The sequence below is a fragment of the Elephas maximus genome, chromosome 5, assembly GCF_024166365.1.
Source record: "Elephas maximus indicus isolate mEleMax1 chromosome 5, mEleMax1 primary haplotype, whole genome shotgun sequence".
Classification (NCBI taxonomy): domain Eukaryota; kingdom Metazoa; phylum Chordata; class Mammalia; order Proboscidea; family Elephantidae; genus Elephas; species Elephas maximus.
In genome coordinates, this window is record NC_064823.1 from 54,541,750 (window position 1) to 54,556,365 (window position 14,616).

The 14,616-nt window shown below is 42.5% G+C and overlaps 1 protein-coding gene across 1 annotated transcript in view; it reads right to left on the reverse strand.

The window, feature by feature from the left end:
- Positions 1-12,154, reverse strand: part of METAP1 (methionyl aminopeptidase 1) — an 88,715-nt gene extending 76,561 nt beyond the window's left edge. Inside the window, exon 1 of the mRNA XM_049885658.1 lies at positions 11,897-12,154. Within this exon, the coding sequence (XP_049741615.1) occupies positions 11,897-12,010 (114 nt within the window). The 5' untranslated portion in view covers positions 12,011-12,154. The remainder of the gene's footprint in view (positions 1-11,896) is intronic.
- Positions 12,155-14,616: the final 2,462 nt, after the last annotated feature.

The window sequence follows — 14,616 nt, forward strand, 5'->3', positions numbered from 1 at the left end:
GCTTGGTAAGTACAGGGTTAACGTAAAAGAGGAAGACCTTCAACGAGGTGGACTGACACAGTGGCCCCAACAAGGGTCTTAAGCATAACAACGATTATAAGGATGGCACAGGACTGGGCAATGTTTTATTCTGTTGTGCACAGGGTTGCTTTGAGTTGGAACTGACTTGACAGAACTTAACAACAACAACAAGGATCATCACGGATGCTAAAACCATTAAGAGTAAGACTGTTGAGGAAATGCATGCTCTCATAGTGCTTAATATCACTCCAACAGATTACATGCTTACAGCAAAGTAAAAAAAATGGTGATCGGGTAGCAACCTCCTTAACCAAGTAATCAAAATTAGTACTGAAAGACCAGCAGTTCGAACCCACTAGGAGTGGGACAGACAACCAGGAATTCTGTGCCTTTTGATGTGATACAATATGAAGAACACTGCCTCACCTATGAACCTTGTCCAAAGTTTTTAATTAGAATCTAATCAGGCCTTAAGACCTAATCTCTGGCTTACAGAAAAGACCAAAAACTGAACCTATTGCTGTTGAGTTGGAATCAACTCACAGCAACAGTACAGGACAGCGTAAAACTGGCCCATTGGGTTTCCAAGGCTGTAATCTTTATGGAAGCAGATGCTCCTGCGGAGCGGATTGGAGGGCTCAAACCGCTGACCTTTTTGTTAGAAACCGGGTGCTTTCACAACTGCGCTTTAACCAAGCCTCCTTTACAGATAATACAGGAGAAAAAAGAACAACATGAAGACACTCTTAAGAAATAACCAGATAATCAAGAATGTGCGATATTCAACAAGACAACTGACTGGTCTCTTCAAAAAGTTAGCATCATGAAAATAAAGATGACAGGACTGATACAGAGAGGCGGAGCCAAGATGGCGGAATACACAGACGCCTCCTGTGAGCCCTCTTTACAACAAAGACTCGAAAAAACAAGTGAAATGAGTGTATTTGTGACAAGCTGGGAGCCCTGAGAATCAAAGGCAAGCTTAGACAACGAACTGAGGGGCAGGGGGAGGAAGAGATAGTTCAGAAGTGGAGAGCTGTTTCCAGACCTAAATCGCGGGGAGCCCTCAGGCACCCTTTCAAGAGCAGTGGCGGCAGGGGCCGCAGGCTGGTACTAGCGTTCAGCCGCAGTTTCCTCAGGGAGAAGCAGCCAGCCGTACAGCCTACTCATACCTCTGGAACCTGTGGATAACGGCGCTCTCGGCAAAAGCTAAGTACTTGCATATATGTTACCACACCCCCCCATCCCCAAACCAGCTTCAGCAGCTGAATCCTGGGCCTGAGATGGACGCTGGGGAGCACCTAGAGCCATCCTCCCGGCCTTGGGGAAGGAAAATATTTGCAAATGGAGAGGAAAAGATAATTTGCTAGCTCCATTAATCACGGGAGCTCAGGACAGAAGCGGCTCCTGTCCAGGCCTAAACCGTCCATGGACCTTGAGCACCTTTCCCGTCTGCATGGAACTGCGTGGGCCTATTTCAGGAGAAGAGGCCCTTGTTGGCAAACTCCAGCCATCTCAGCTGTGCGGTGGAGAGGTGGGTGTTTAACATTCAACGTTGCTTTGCCTATTAAACAAGGTCCTCACCTACCCACATCAGGGACTAAGGACTCGTAGCTCCACTCAGGTCACCCAGCCACCCACGACAGGGGTCCAAGGATAACTGGTACCTCCCAGTCCTTACAACCAAAAATTTTGGGTGCCCATGGTCCCTCTGCAGAACCCACTCACCAGCACGTTCTAGGGAACAGAGACACGTTTTCCTCAGAGACACTTGGGGGTCAGTTCTGAGCCCCCTGCCTTGTTCAGAGCGTGACCCCCTGCTACAATCAGATACTGGTATATACGCCAATCACCACTGCCCCTCTAAGACTGTAGGACAGAGCCTGTACCACACACTTCATGATCAGCTACCTGGAAACCTGAGCTGAATTGGTACAAGAAAACTGAATGGACTCCTAGACTGATATACCTGATAACAGCTCTAGCCAGCTGGGGACAGGACACCAGAGCTCCAAAGGCGAAAATAATCAAGCTAGTTCACTCAAGCAACCCATAGGGGTATACCAAAACAACACAAAGCAAGCAGCTAAGATGCAGTAAGCAAGCATACACTAATACAATAACTTATAGATGGCTCGGAGACAACAGTCAATATCAAGTCACATAAAGAAACAGACCATGATCACCTCAACAGGCTCTCAAAACAAACAATCCAGGGATCTTCTAGATGAAAGTGCATTCCTGGAATTACCAGATGCAGAATGCAACAGAACCCTTCAAGACATCAGGAAGGAAATGGGGCAATACGCAGAACAAGCTAAGGAAGACACAGATAAAGCAACTGAAGAAATTAGAAAGCTTATTCAGGAACATAATTAAAAGTTTAACAAGCTGGAAAAATCCATAAACAGACAGCAATCAGAAATTGAGAACAATAAAATTACAGAATTAGACAACTCAATAGAAAGTCAGAGGAGCAGAATTGAGGAAGAAGCAGCTAGAATTTCTGCACTCGAATATAAATCACTTGGCACTAATATATTTGAAGAAAAATCAGATAAAAGAACTGAAAAAAAAAAATGAAGAAACCTTAAGAATCATGTGGGAATCCATCAAGAGAAATAACCTATGAGTGATTGGAGTACCAGAACAGGGAGGGATAACAGGGAATATTGTTGAAGATTTGTTGGCAGAACACTTCCCTGATATTGTGAAAGACGAGAAGATATCTATCCAAGATGCTCATCAAACTCCACATAAGGTAGATGTTAAAAGAAAGTCACCAAGACATATTATAATCAAACTTGTGAAAACCAAAGATAAAGAGAGAATTTTAAGAGCAGCTAGGGATAAATGAAAAGTCACCTACGAAGGACAGCCAATAAGAATAAGCTCGGACTACTCAGCAGAAACCACACAGTCCAGAACACAACAGGATGACATATTTAAAAAAAATTGAAGGAAAAGAATCATATATTCAGCAAAACTGTCTCTTAAATATGAAGGTTAAATTAAGACATTTCCAGATAAACACAAGTTTAGGGAATTCGTAAAAACCAAACCAAAACTACAAGAAATAGTAATAGCAGTTCTTTGGTTAGAAAATCAGTAATATCAGGTATCAACCCAAGACTAGAACGCTGGGCAGAGCAACCAGAAGTCAACCCAGACAGGGAAATCCAAAAAAACAAAGATTATTAAAAAAAAAAAAAAAAGCCCCAAACAGGGTAGCAGCGATGTTATTATATAAAAGAAGACAATATTAAAATAATAAAGAGGGACTAAGAAATGTAATCATACACCTTCCAAATGGAGAGGAAGATACAGCAATACAAAGAAATAAAAGTTGGTTTTAAATTTAGAAAAATAGGGGTAAATAATAAGGTAACCACAAAGGAGATAACCTATCCTACTCGTCAAAATAAAATATAAGGGAAAAATACAGACTCCGCAGAAATAAACATCAACAACAACAAATATGAAGAAAGGACAATATATAAAGAAAATCTACTCAGCACATAAAATCAAGTGGGAAAAAACAAACTGTCAACAGCACACAAAAAAAGACATCAAAATGTTAGCACTAAATTCATCCCTATCCATAATTACCCTGAATGTAAATGGACTAAATGCACCAATAAAGAGACAAAGAGTGGCGGAATGGATAAAAAACAAGATCCATCTATATGCCGCCTACAAGAGACACACTTTAGACTTAGAGACACAAACAAACTAAAACTCAAAGGATTGAAAAAAATATATATCAAGCAAACAACAATCAAAAAAGAGCAGGAGTGGCAATATTAATTTCTGACAAAATAGACTTTAAAGTTAAATCCATCAGAAAGCATAAGGAAGGACACTACATAATGATTAAAGAGACAATACAACAAGAAGATACAACCACATTAAATATTTATGCACCCAATGACAGGGCTACAAGATACATAAAACTCTATTAGCATTGAAAAGTGAGATAGACAGCTTCACAATAATAGTAGGAGACTTCAACACAGACCACTTTCAGTGAACAGGACATCCAGAAAGAAGCTCAATAAAGACACGGAAGATCTAAATGCCACAATCAACCAACTTGACCTCATAGACATATACAGAACACTCCACCCAATAGCAACCAAGTATACTTCCTTTTCTAGTGCACATGGAATATTCTCTAGATCACATATTAGGACATCAAGCAAGGCTTAGCAGAATCCAAAACATTGAAATATTACAAAGCATCTTCTCTGATCATAAGGCCATAAAAGCGGAAATCAATAACAGGAAAAGCAAGGAAAAGAAATCAAACACTTGGAAATTGAACAATACCCTGCTCAAAAAAGATTATAGAAGACATTAAGGATGGAATAAAGAAATTCCGAGAATCCAATGAGAATGAAAACACTTCCTATCAGAACCTTTCGGACACAGCAAAAGCGGTGCTCCGAGGCCAATTTATATCAATAGATAACACATATCCAAAAAGAAGAAAGGGCCAAAATCAAAGAATTATCCCTACAACTTGAACAAATAGGAAGAGAGCAACAAAAGAAACCCTCAGGCACCAGAAGAAAACAAATAATAAAAATTAGAGCTGAACTAAATGAAATAGAACACAGAAAAACAACTGAAAGAATTAACAAGACCAAAAGCTGTTTTTTCGAAAAACTCGACAAAATTGGTAAGCCACTGGCCAAACTGACAAAAGAAAAACAGGAGAGGAAGCAAATAATCTGAATAAGAAATAAGAGGGGTGATATTACAACAGACCCAACTGAAATTAAAAGAATCATATCAGATTACAATGAAAAACTATACCCAAACAAATTTGAAAACCTAGAAGAAATGGATGAATTCCTAGAAACACACTACCTACCTAAACTAACACAAACAGGTAGAACAACTAAATAGACCCATAACAAAAGAAGAGATTGAAAAGGTAAATCAAAAAACTCCCAACAAAAAAAAGCCTTGGTCTGGAGGGCTTCACTGCAGAGTTCTACCAAACATTCAGAGAAGAGTTAACACCACTACTACTAAAGGTATTTCAGAGCATAGAAAAGGATGGAATACTACCAAATTCATTCTATGAAGCCACCATATCCCTGATACCAAAATCAGGTAAAGACACCACAAGAAAGAAAATTATAGACCTTTATCCCTCATGAATGTAAATGCAAAAATCCTCAACAAAATTCTAGCCAATAGAATTCAACAACATATCAAAAAAATAATGCACCATGACCAAGCGGGATTCATACCAGGTGTGCAGGGATGGTTCAGCATTAGGAAAACAATTAATGTAATCCACCACATAAATAAAACAAAAGACAAGAATCACATGATTTTATCAATTGATGCAGAAAAGGCATTTGACAAAGTTCAAAGCTCATTCATGATAAAAGCTCTCTGCAAAATAGGAATAGAAGGAAAATTCCTCAACATAATAAAGGGCATTTATACAAAGCCAACAACCAAAATCACCCTAAATGGAGAGAGTCTGAAAACATTCCCACTGAGATCAGGAACCAGACGAGGATGCTCTTTATCACCACTCTTATTCAACATTGTGCTGGAAGTCCTAGTCAGAGCAATTAGGCTAGATGAAGATATAAAGTGCATCTAGATTGGCAAGGAAAAAGTAAAAGTATCTCTATTTGCAGATAACAAGATCTACACACAGAAAACCCTAAGGAATCCTCCAGAAAACTACTGAAACTAATAGAAGAGTTCAGCAGAGTATTGGGATAAAAGATAAACACACAAAAATCAGTTGGATTCCTCTACGCCAACAAAAAGAACATCAAAGAGGTAATCACCAAATCAATGCCATTTACAGTAGCCCCCAAGAAGATAAAATACTTAGGAATAAATCTTAGCAGAGATGGAAAAGACTTATACAAAGAAAACTACAGTACACTTCTACAAGATACCAAAAGAGACTTACATAAGTGGAAGAATGTACCTTGCTCATGGATAGGAAGACTTAACATTGTGAAAATGTCTCTTCTACCAAAACCAATCTATACATTTAATGCAATTCCGATCCAAATCCCAACGACATTCTTTAATGAGATGGAGAAACAAATCACCAACTTCATATGAAAGGGAAAGAGGCCCTGGATAAATAAGGCATTACTGAAAAAGAAGAACAAAGTGGGAGGCCTTACTTTACCTGAGTTTAGAACCTATTATACCACCACAGTAGTCAAAATAGCCTGGTACTGGTACAAAAACAGATACATGGACCAGTGGAACAGAATTGAGAATCCAGACATAAATCCATCCACATACAAGCAGCTGATATTTGACACAGGCCCCAAAATAGTTAAATGGGGAAAAGACAGTCTTTTTAACAAATGGTGCTGGCATAACTGGATATCCATCTGCAAAAAAAAATGAAACAAGACCCACAGCTCACTCCTTGGACAAAAACTAACTCAAAATGGATCAAGGACCTAGATATAAAATCTAAAACGATAAAGATCATGGAAGAAAAATTAGGGACAATGTTAGGAGCCCTAATACATGGCACAAACAGTATACAAAACATTATAAAGAATGCAGAAGTAAAACTAGATAAATGGGAAAGAATAATAGTGCTATGATAACTGGGAGCTCCTAAAAATCAAACACCTATGCTCATCCAAAGGCTTCACCAAAAGGATAAAAAGACTACCTACAGACTGGGAAAAAGTTTTTAGGTATGACATTTCTGATCGGCGCCTGATCTCTAAAATCTACATGATACCACAAAAACTCAACTGCAAAAAGACAAATAACCCATTAAAAAATGGGCAAAAGAGATGAATAGACATTTCACTAAAGAAGACATCCAAGTAGCTAACAGATATATGAGGAAATGTTCACGATCATTAGCCATTAGAGAAATGCAGATCAAAACTACAATGAGACTTCATCTCACTCCAACAAGGCTGGCATTAATCCAAAAAACACAAAATAATAAATGCTGGAGAGACTGGAACACTTATACACTGCTGGTGAGAATGTAAAATGGTACAACCACTTTGGAAATCGATTTGGGGCTTCCTTAAAAAGCTAGAAATAGAACTACCATACGATCCAGCAATCCCACTCCTTGGAATATATCCTGGAGAAATAAGAGCCTTTACACGAACAGATATATGCACACCAATGTTTACTGCAGCACTGTTAACAATAGCAAAAAGATGGAAGCAACCAAGGTGCCCATCAACGGATGAATGAATAAATAAATTATGGTACATTCACACAATGGAATACTACGCATCAATAAAGAACAGTGAGGAATCTGTGAAACATTTCATAACATGGAGGAACCTAGAAGGCACTATGCTGAGTGAAATTAGTTGCAAAAGGACAAATATTGTATAAGACCACTATTATAAGAACTTGAGAAATAGTTTAAACTGAGAAGAAAACATTCTTCTGTGGTTACAAGATAGGGGAGGGAGGGAGGGTAGGAGAGGAGCATTCACTAATTAGACAGTAGATAAGAACTACTTTACCTGAAGGAAAAGAGAGCACACAATACAGGGCAGGTTAGCACAACTGGACTAAACCAAAAGCAAAGAAGTTTCCTGAATAAACTGAATGCTTCGAAGGCCAGCGTAGCAGGGGCAAGGGCCTGGGGACCATGGTTTCAGGGGACATCTAAGATGACTGGCATAATAAAATCTATCAACAAAACATTCTGCATCTCACTTGGAAGAGTGGCATCTGGGGTCTTAAACGCTAGCAAGAAGCCATCTAAGATCCATCAATTGGTCTCAACCCACCTGGATCAAAGGAGAATGAAGAACACCAAGGACACAAGGCGATTAGGAGCCCAAAAGACAGAAAGGGCCAAGTGAACCAGAGACTACTTCATCCTGAGACCAGAACTAGATGGTGCCCGGCTACAACCGATGACTGCCCAGACAGGGAACACAACAGAGAACCCCTGAGGGAGCAGGAGAGCAGTGGGATGCAGACCCCAAATTCTTATAAGGCTAGACTTAATGGTCTGACTGAGACTAGAAGGCTCCCGGTGGTCATGGCCCCCAGACCTTCTGTTGGCCCAGGACAGGAACCGTTCCCGAGGCCAACTCTTCAGACATGGATTGGACTGGACAACGGGTTGGAGAGGGATACTGGTGAGGAGTGAGCTTCTTGGATCAGGTGGACACTTGAGACTATGCTGGTATCTCCTGCCTGGAGGGGAGATGAGAGGGCAGAGGGGGTTAGAAGCTGGCTGAATGGACATGAAAAGAGAGAGTGGAGGGACACAGCAGGCTGTCTTGTTAGGAGGAGAGTAATCGGGAGTATGTAGCAAGGTGTACATGGGTTTTTGTGTGAGAGACTGACTTGATTTGTAAACTTTCACTTAAAGCACAATAAAAATTATAAAAAACAAACAAACAAACCCATTGCCATCAAATCAATTCCAACTCACAGGGACTCTATAGGAAGGAGCAGAACTACCGCCACAGAGTTCCCAAGGAGCGCCTGGCGGATTTGAACTGCCGACCTTTTGGTTAGCAGCCACAGCTCTTAACCACTACGCTACCAGGGTTTCCAGCACCTGAACAGAACAAGAGAATAAAGCTGTATCTAGAAGAGGCGCCCTGATGAGGGGGGCCAGAATCCTGCAGGAACTCCCATTTGTTATGGGTGAGGGTATAAGCATATCAGACTATGCCGGGGAGAAAAAACTTCTGTATATACACAGCTGCTAATCAAAAGGTCGGAGGTTCAAGTGCACCCAGAGGCACACTGGAAGGAGGCCTGGTGATATATTTTCAAAAAATTAGTCATTGAAAGCTGCACAGAGCGCAGTTCTCCTCTAATACACATGTGGTCAATACGAGTTGGAATCAACTTGAGGGCAACTCATTGTTCCCAAGGTGGGAAACCACAATAAGGCAACCAATTAAAAGACTACCACTCTCGACTTCGTGAGAAATTTTAAGAAACGGCCATTGAAAGTGGTACTGGAATAAAGAAAAAAGAGACTTCTGTGAGAGCCACTCCAGATATGCCTGTCTACCGGTATAGCAGTGGTAACAGAAAAATACCTGCTGAATCCAACATGGAGGAATACCTCTGAGCCTATTATACTGAATAAACCTTGGATGTTTTCACAATGCATTTTTCTACGAACCCCAACGATTTAATGTTCTCTCTACTAAATAACATGTGTAAAAGAATGTCACCTATTCTTAATGAACATGGTATATAATACAATCTTTTAAAATTTAAATGCAGACAGGTATCAGTATATAATAATCCTAATAATAAAAAAAAAAATCAAACCCACTGCCGTCGAGTCGATTCTGACTCATAGCAATCCTGCAGGACACAGTAGAACTGCCCCCTATAGAGCTTCCAAGGAGTGCCTGGTAGATTCGAACTGCTGACCTTTTGGTTAGCAGCCATAGTGCTTAACCACTACACCACCAGGGTTTCCATAATTCTTTTTTTTTTTTTTTCTCTTGGCTGTAATCTTTTTTTTATAATCTTCATTGTGCTTTAAGTGAAAGTTTACAAATCAAGTCAGTCTCTCACACAAAAACTTATATACACCTTGCTACATGCTTCCAGTTACTCTCCCCCTAGTAAAACAGCCCACTCCCTCCCTCCACTCTCTCTTTTTGTGTCCATTTCATCAGCTTCTAACCCCCTCCACCCTCTCATCTTCCCTCCAGGCAGGAGATGCCAACATAGTCTCAAGTGTCCACCTGATCCCAGAAGCTCACTCCTCACCAGCATCCCTCTCCAACCCGTTGTCCAGTCCAATCCATGTCTGAAGAGTTGGCTTCGGGAACGGTTCCTGTCCTGGGCCAACAGAAGGTCTGGGGGCCATGACCACAGGGGTCCTTCTAGTCTCAGTCAGACAATTAAGTCTGGCCTTATAAGAATTTGGGGTCTGCATCCCACTGCTCTCCTGCTCCCTCAGGGGTTCTCTGCTGTGCTCCCTGCCAGGGCAGTCATCAGTTGTAGCCGGGCACCATCTAGTTCTTCCGGGTTTCCGTAATTCTTATAGCATTACAAAATGTCACTAAATTTTAAACACTCAGTGTAAACCACATTAGTCTACTCAGATGGTACACAATGCCCAAAAGCAAATCACTGGTTTTTGTTTTATGTCCAGGTCCCACATAGGCCTCAACAAATGAGAATCTGAAAATTATTTCAAAGAACCAAAAGAACCTGTACCAGGTTTAGTATGTTGAGTAGTTCCAGTGCTATTTTTAGATTGCGGAACACTTCTTCATGTTCAACTTTTTCCAAATGATACTAACAAGGTCAAGGATCATACCCTATTTAAAAACAAGCCCTATACAACACAGCTAAGATGTCTTACAATGGCTTATCCGCAAGTGCTGTGGCCTTAAGAATTTTATCTATGTTTCTAATCTTTATATATTTTATACCTTAGAATAGTTACATGATTTGTGTTTATAATTTTTATGTATTAGTTTTCACTATTATTCATTATTTTTTCATATGGTACTGTTAAATTTGGAAACCCTGGTGGCTGAGTAGTTAAGTGCTAGGCTGCTAGCCAAGAGGTCGCCAATTCAAATCCACCAGGCGCTCCTTGGAAACTGTGGGGCAGTTCTACTCTGTCCTGTAGGGTCGCTGTGAGTCGGAATCGACTCGACGGCAGTGGGTTTCGTTTGGTTTTTACTGTTAAATTTTACTGTATCCTTTTTAAAAAAAATGCTTTTAATCTTCCAGCATTTTCACATTCCTTGAATAAATTTGGGTCTCAGAAAACCTTGTGAAATATGTAAGGAAAAGTGTCACCGTCCCTCTGTACAGTGGCGGGGTTGGAGCTCAGAAATGTTAACTTGACTAATTCAAGATAGCAAAGGAACTGGGGCTAATCAGGCTTTTGGACTCTGTTCTGCTCTTCCTCCCCCAGGACACTACCTGGACTGTAACTAAGAGCCGTGCTATTGCTGTCCTGCCAATATTCTTGAGTGTCGAAATGCAGCAGGAACACTAGTACTTACAGTAAACATAAACAGGAGCACAGGCTTCAGTCAGGACTGCATTCAATGCTGGGTTTGCTTCACTGCACAAAACTTATTAAAATACATTATGCCCTTAAAGCATAACCCCTCAATGGAACTGTCTTTTTCACTCAATGGGAACTTCAGTAACAGACAGGTGACTCCTCCCGTTAACTTATGATTGTCTAAATTAACAATTTTGGATGTCAAATGAAAAGAATGAATTACGCAGACTCCTCTCCACCCCCAAAGTTGCTGAAGTATCAAAGCGCGGTAGTAAAGCACAAAGAAGTGGAGCTGAACCTAGCATCCCTCCTCCCAGAGTTTCTCGCCGCCCCCAGGCAGCCCACCCCTCCAAGTCCAGCGGGTCGCTTTCTCCCCCCAGTTCAGCCGGTACCAGAGTGACTACCCAGCCCCACTACCCCCCGCGCCCGGGCCAGAGCCCCGGCAGGAGCTGCAGCTGCCATGACTTCCACGGCTTGTGGCTGCCCCCATACCCTGGCGTCCCCACCTGTCCGAGTGTCTCGAACACCTGGCAGCCCCTTCCCGGGCAGAAAATGCACGGCAGGAACCAGCCCCTAAACCGGCACCCTGGCGTGGCCTGGCGACCTGGGGCAAATCCATTTCCGCCCCCAACCCACATGGCCGCGGCCGACCGCGCCCCCACGCGGCGTCCAGCGCGGCCTCGTCCCCATGGGCCCGGGACCCCTGGAGACGCGAGGAGGCGGCGGCGCTGCGGGCGGTGGTGAGGAGGAAGTGCGGCCAGCGCGCCCGCCAGGAGAAGAGGTGGAGCGCTTTCCCACCGGCCGCGAGGGCGCGAGGAGAGGGAAGTGGAGGGGGTCTGGCGAAGGCGCCGCGGAGAAGCAAATGTCTACCTGTGAGCAGAAGTAGGAGCCCTGGATGCCCAGCTTGATGCAGGTGGGACACTGGAGCTTGGCCTCGCTGCTGCAGCCGTCTGTCTCGCACACCCGCGTCTCCACGGCCGCCATGCTGCCTGCTACCGGAGCGCCTCACCGAGGAAGAGGAGGAGGCGGGAGAGAGGAACGGCCGAACGGAGGGGAGGGGGTAGGAAAGGAGAGAGAACAAGCCGGGGGAGGAGCTCGGCCCGCAGTGGGCCTGGACGCGGAAGGGGGAGGAGCGCCGATCAGCCCCGGGCCACGCTGCGCGCTCCGCCCCCGGCCCGCGCGCGCGCAGCTGGCGCCCCGCCCCCGACCAGCGGCCCCTCCCTTCAGTCGCGCGTGGCCTTTGCCCCGCCCCCAACCCACGGCCCCTCCTCTCAGCTGACGCGCTGCCTCCGCCCCGCCCCCGCCTCGCGGCCGTTACCGCGCACGTGGGGACAGCGCAGGAGCCGGGCAGGGAACTCCGTCGTCTCCGCGCCGTCCCACGTCTGCCCGCGTCGAGCGCGACATCATGGTGTCGGGCAGTGAAGGCCAGGTGAGGTCCACGAGGAGAGGCCCTTACACCACGCTCTCTGTATCAGGAGAGACCAATGCCCGGTGGTCCCTTATTGCCAAGGATCCCAGGGCCTGGAATGTCCCCCACACCCACAGGCGGTTGGAAAGGGCACTCCACTCCTCCGCAGGGTTGTTTCACCTGGCTGCTCCTCGGAAAGTAATTCCCTTTTGTAAGTTCCGCTGTGAGACCTACTGACCACAGCTCATTCACAAAAAGGGGAGCCAGAGAGCTGTCAATGAGGAGGTGGGCTGGGATTTGCATATGCCCGCCCCCTCCCCACTCGCAGTCTATACGCTAGTAACACAACTACCAGATATTTAATACAAACAATACTTTCTTGTATTATCCAAGTTAATTGTTTTAAGAAATACATAGGAGAGAGTTGTCCTAATCATGAAATGTCAGGGTTGAAAGGAGTTTTAAAGGTCGTCTCATGCATCCTGCCCTGTTGCCTAAATCTCTGCTATATCCCACATCTGCCATTTTCTATTACGTGCTTGAACACCTGTCATTAGGTCTTATTGACCGTCAACTAAATGCTGTGAACTTTTTCATTATCTGATCCATGTTTTTTAAAAACAGAAAACTTTCCCGTATAATAGATGAGAAAAACTCGTACTGCTTTTAGTTTTAATAACTTTGTTTTGCTATATAAATAATATAATCAAGTAATAAGTTTTTATATACACGCAAGCAAAAAGAACAAAATCATCCACAATTCCCCCATTCAAACATTATTAATGTTTGAGGTTGATTAGAAACTTCAGACATTCAGGAAAACATACTGCCTTCACAATTTTTGTGTACTCCATCCCCACCATTATGTTTCTTTGTGTACTCCATCCTCACCATTATGATTTTCTTTAAATCAACTCATTTTTTAAACTTACGTACATTCTATAAACTTATCGTAAGCAATTTTTTTTTTTTTACTATCTATAAAGTCATGGCTTTGATGTTCTAGTGGTATGTTTTTCTGATACATATAACTATAAACCAAAAAAGCCAGTTGCATTGGAATCATTTCCAACTCATAGTGACCCCATGTGTTTCAGAGTAGAACTGCAATAGGGTTTTCAATGGCTGTGACCTTTTGGAGGGTAGATAGCCTGGCCTTTCTTCCTAGGCACTTCTGCATGGATTCAAACCCAAAACTTTTGGTTAGTTGCCCAGCACCCAATCATTTTGTACCATCCAAGAACTCTACCTATGAATATTAACCCCAAAAGCTGAAAGAAAAATGGAACCCGTTCTCACCTGAAGTGTGATATATACACCACACTTCGGGAAACAATGCTGTATAGCCATTTGAGTGTGATCTACATGTGTCTTTCCAATTATCTAGTGCTATGGAGGAGCCCTGGTGACACAGTGGTTAAGTGTCCTGCTGCTAACCAAAAGGTCAGCAGTTAGAATCCACCAGCCACTCCTTGGAAACTCTATGGGGCAGTTCTACTCTGTCCTATAGGGTTGCTCTGAGTTGGAATCGACTCAACGGCAATGGGTTTGGTTTTGATTTAGTGCTATGGAACAAATCACCCAAACTTTATGATTTAAAAAACATTTATTTTGCTCATGAATCTGCAATTTGGGCAGGGCTCAAAGTTACTGCATCAAAGGGTAGTCACTGTTTATTGTTTTTTATATAGTTTGCCAAATTTTTCTTCAGAAAGTATGTACAAACTTGCACTCTGGTCAAAAGTACACTAGAGACCTTATTTCCTGAGACCTTACTAGTGCTGGATATTATCTATTTTTAGTGCTTGTCATTTTTATAAATGGAAAATAGTATCTTTTTTTTGTATTTTTCCTATATTATAATGAGGCTGCACGTTTTTCTCTAATTGTTAGCATTTTTTTTATGTGTTTAGCTTTTTTTTTTAAGTTTCTTTTTTGCAAAACAATGTTAAAAAAAATAAATAAATGAAAGCCAAGGTACAAATTGCCCTCAATACCATCATCTAAACACATTAGTGTTTCATTTGTCCTTGTTACCTTATAATGCTTATCTACATGCATATTCAGTGTTTACATATTTGCAGTTATTTATAGAACTTTTATTCTATGTTTTCACATAACAGAATGTCATTTAGAAAAAACAATAACTAATTCTTACTCCTTTTCTACATGATAGCTGTTT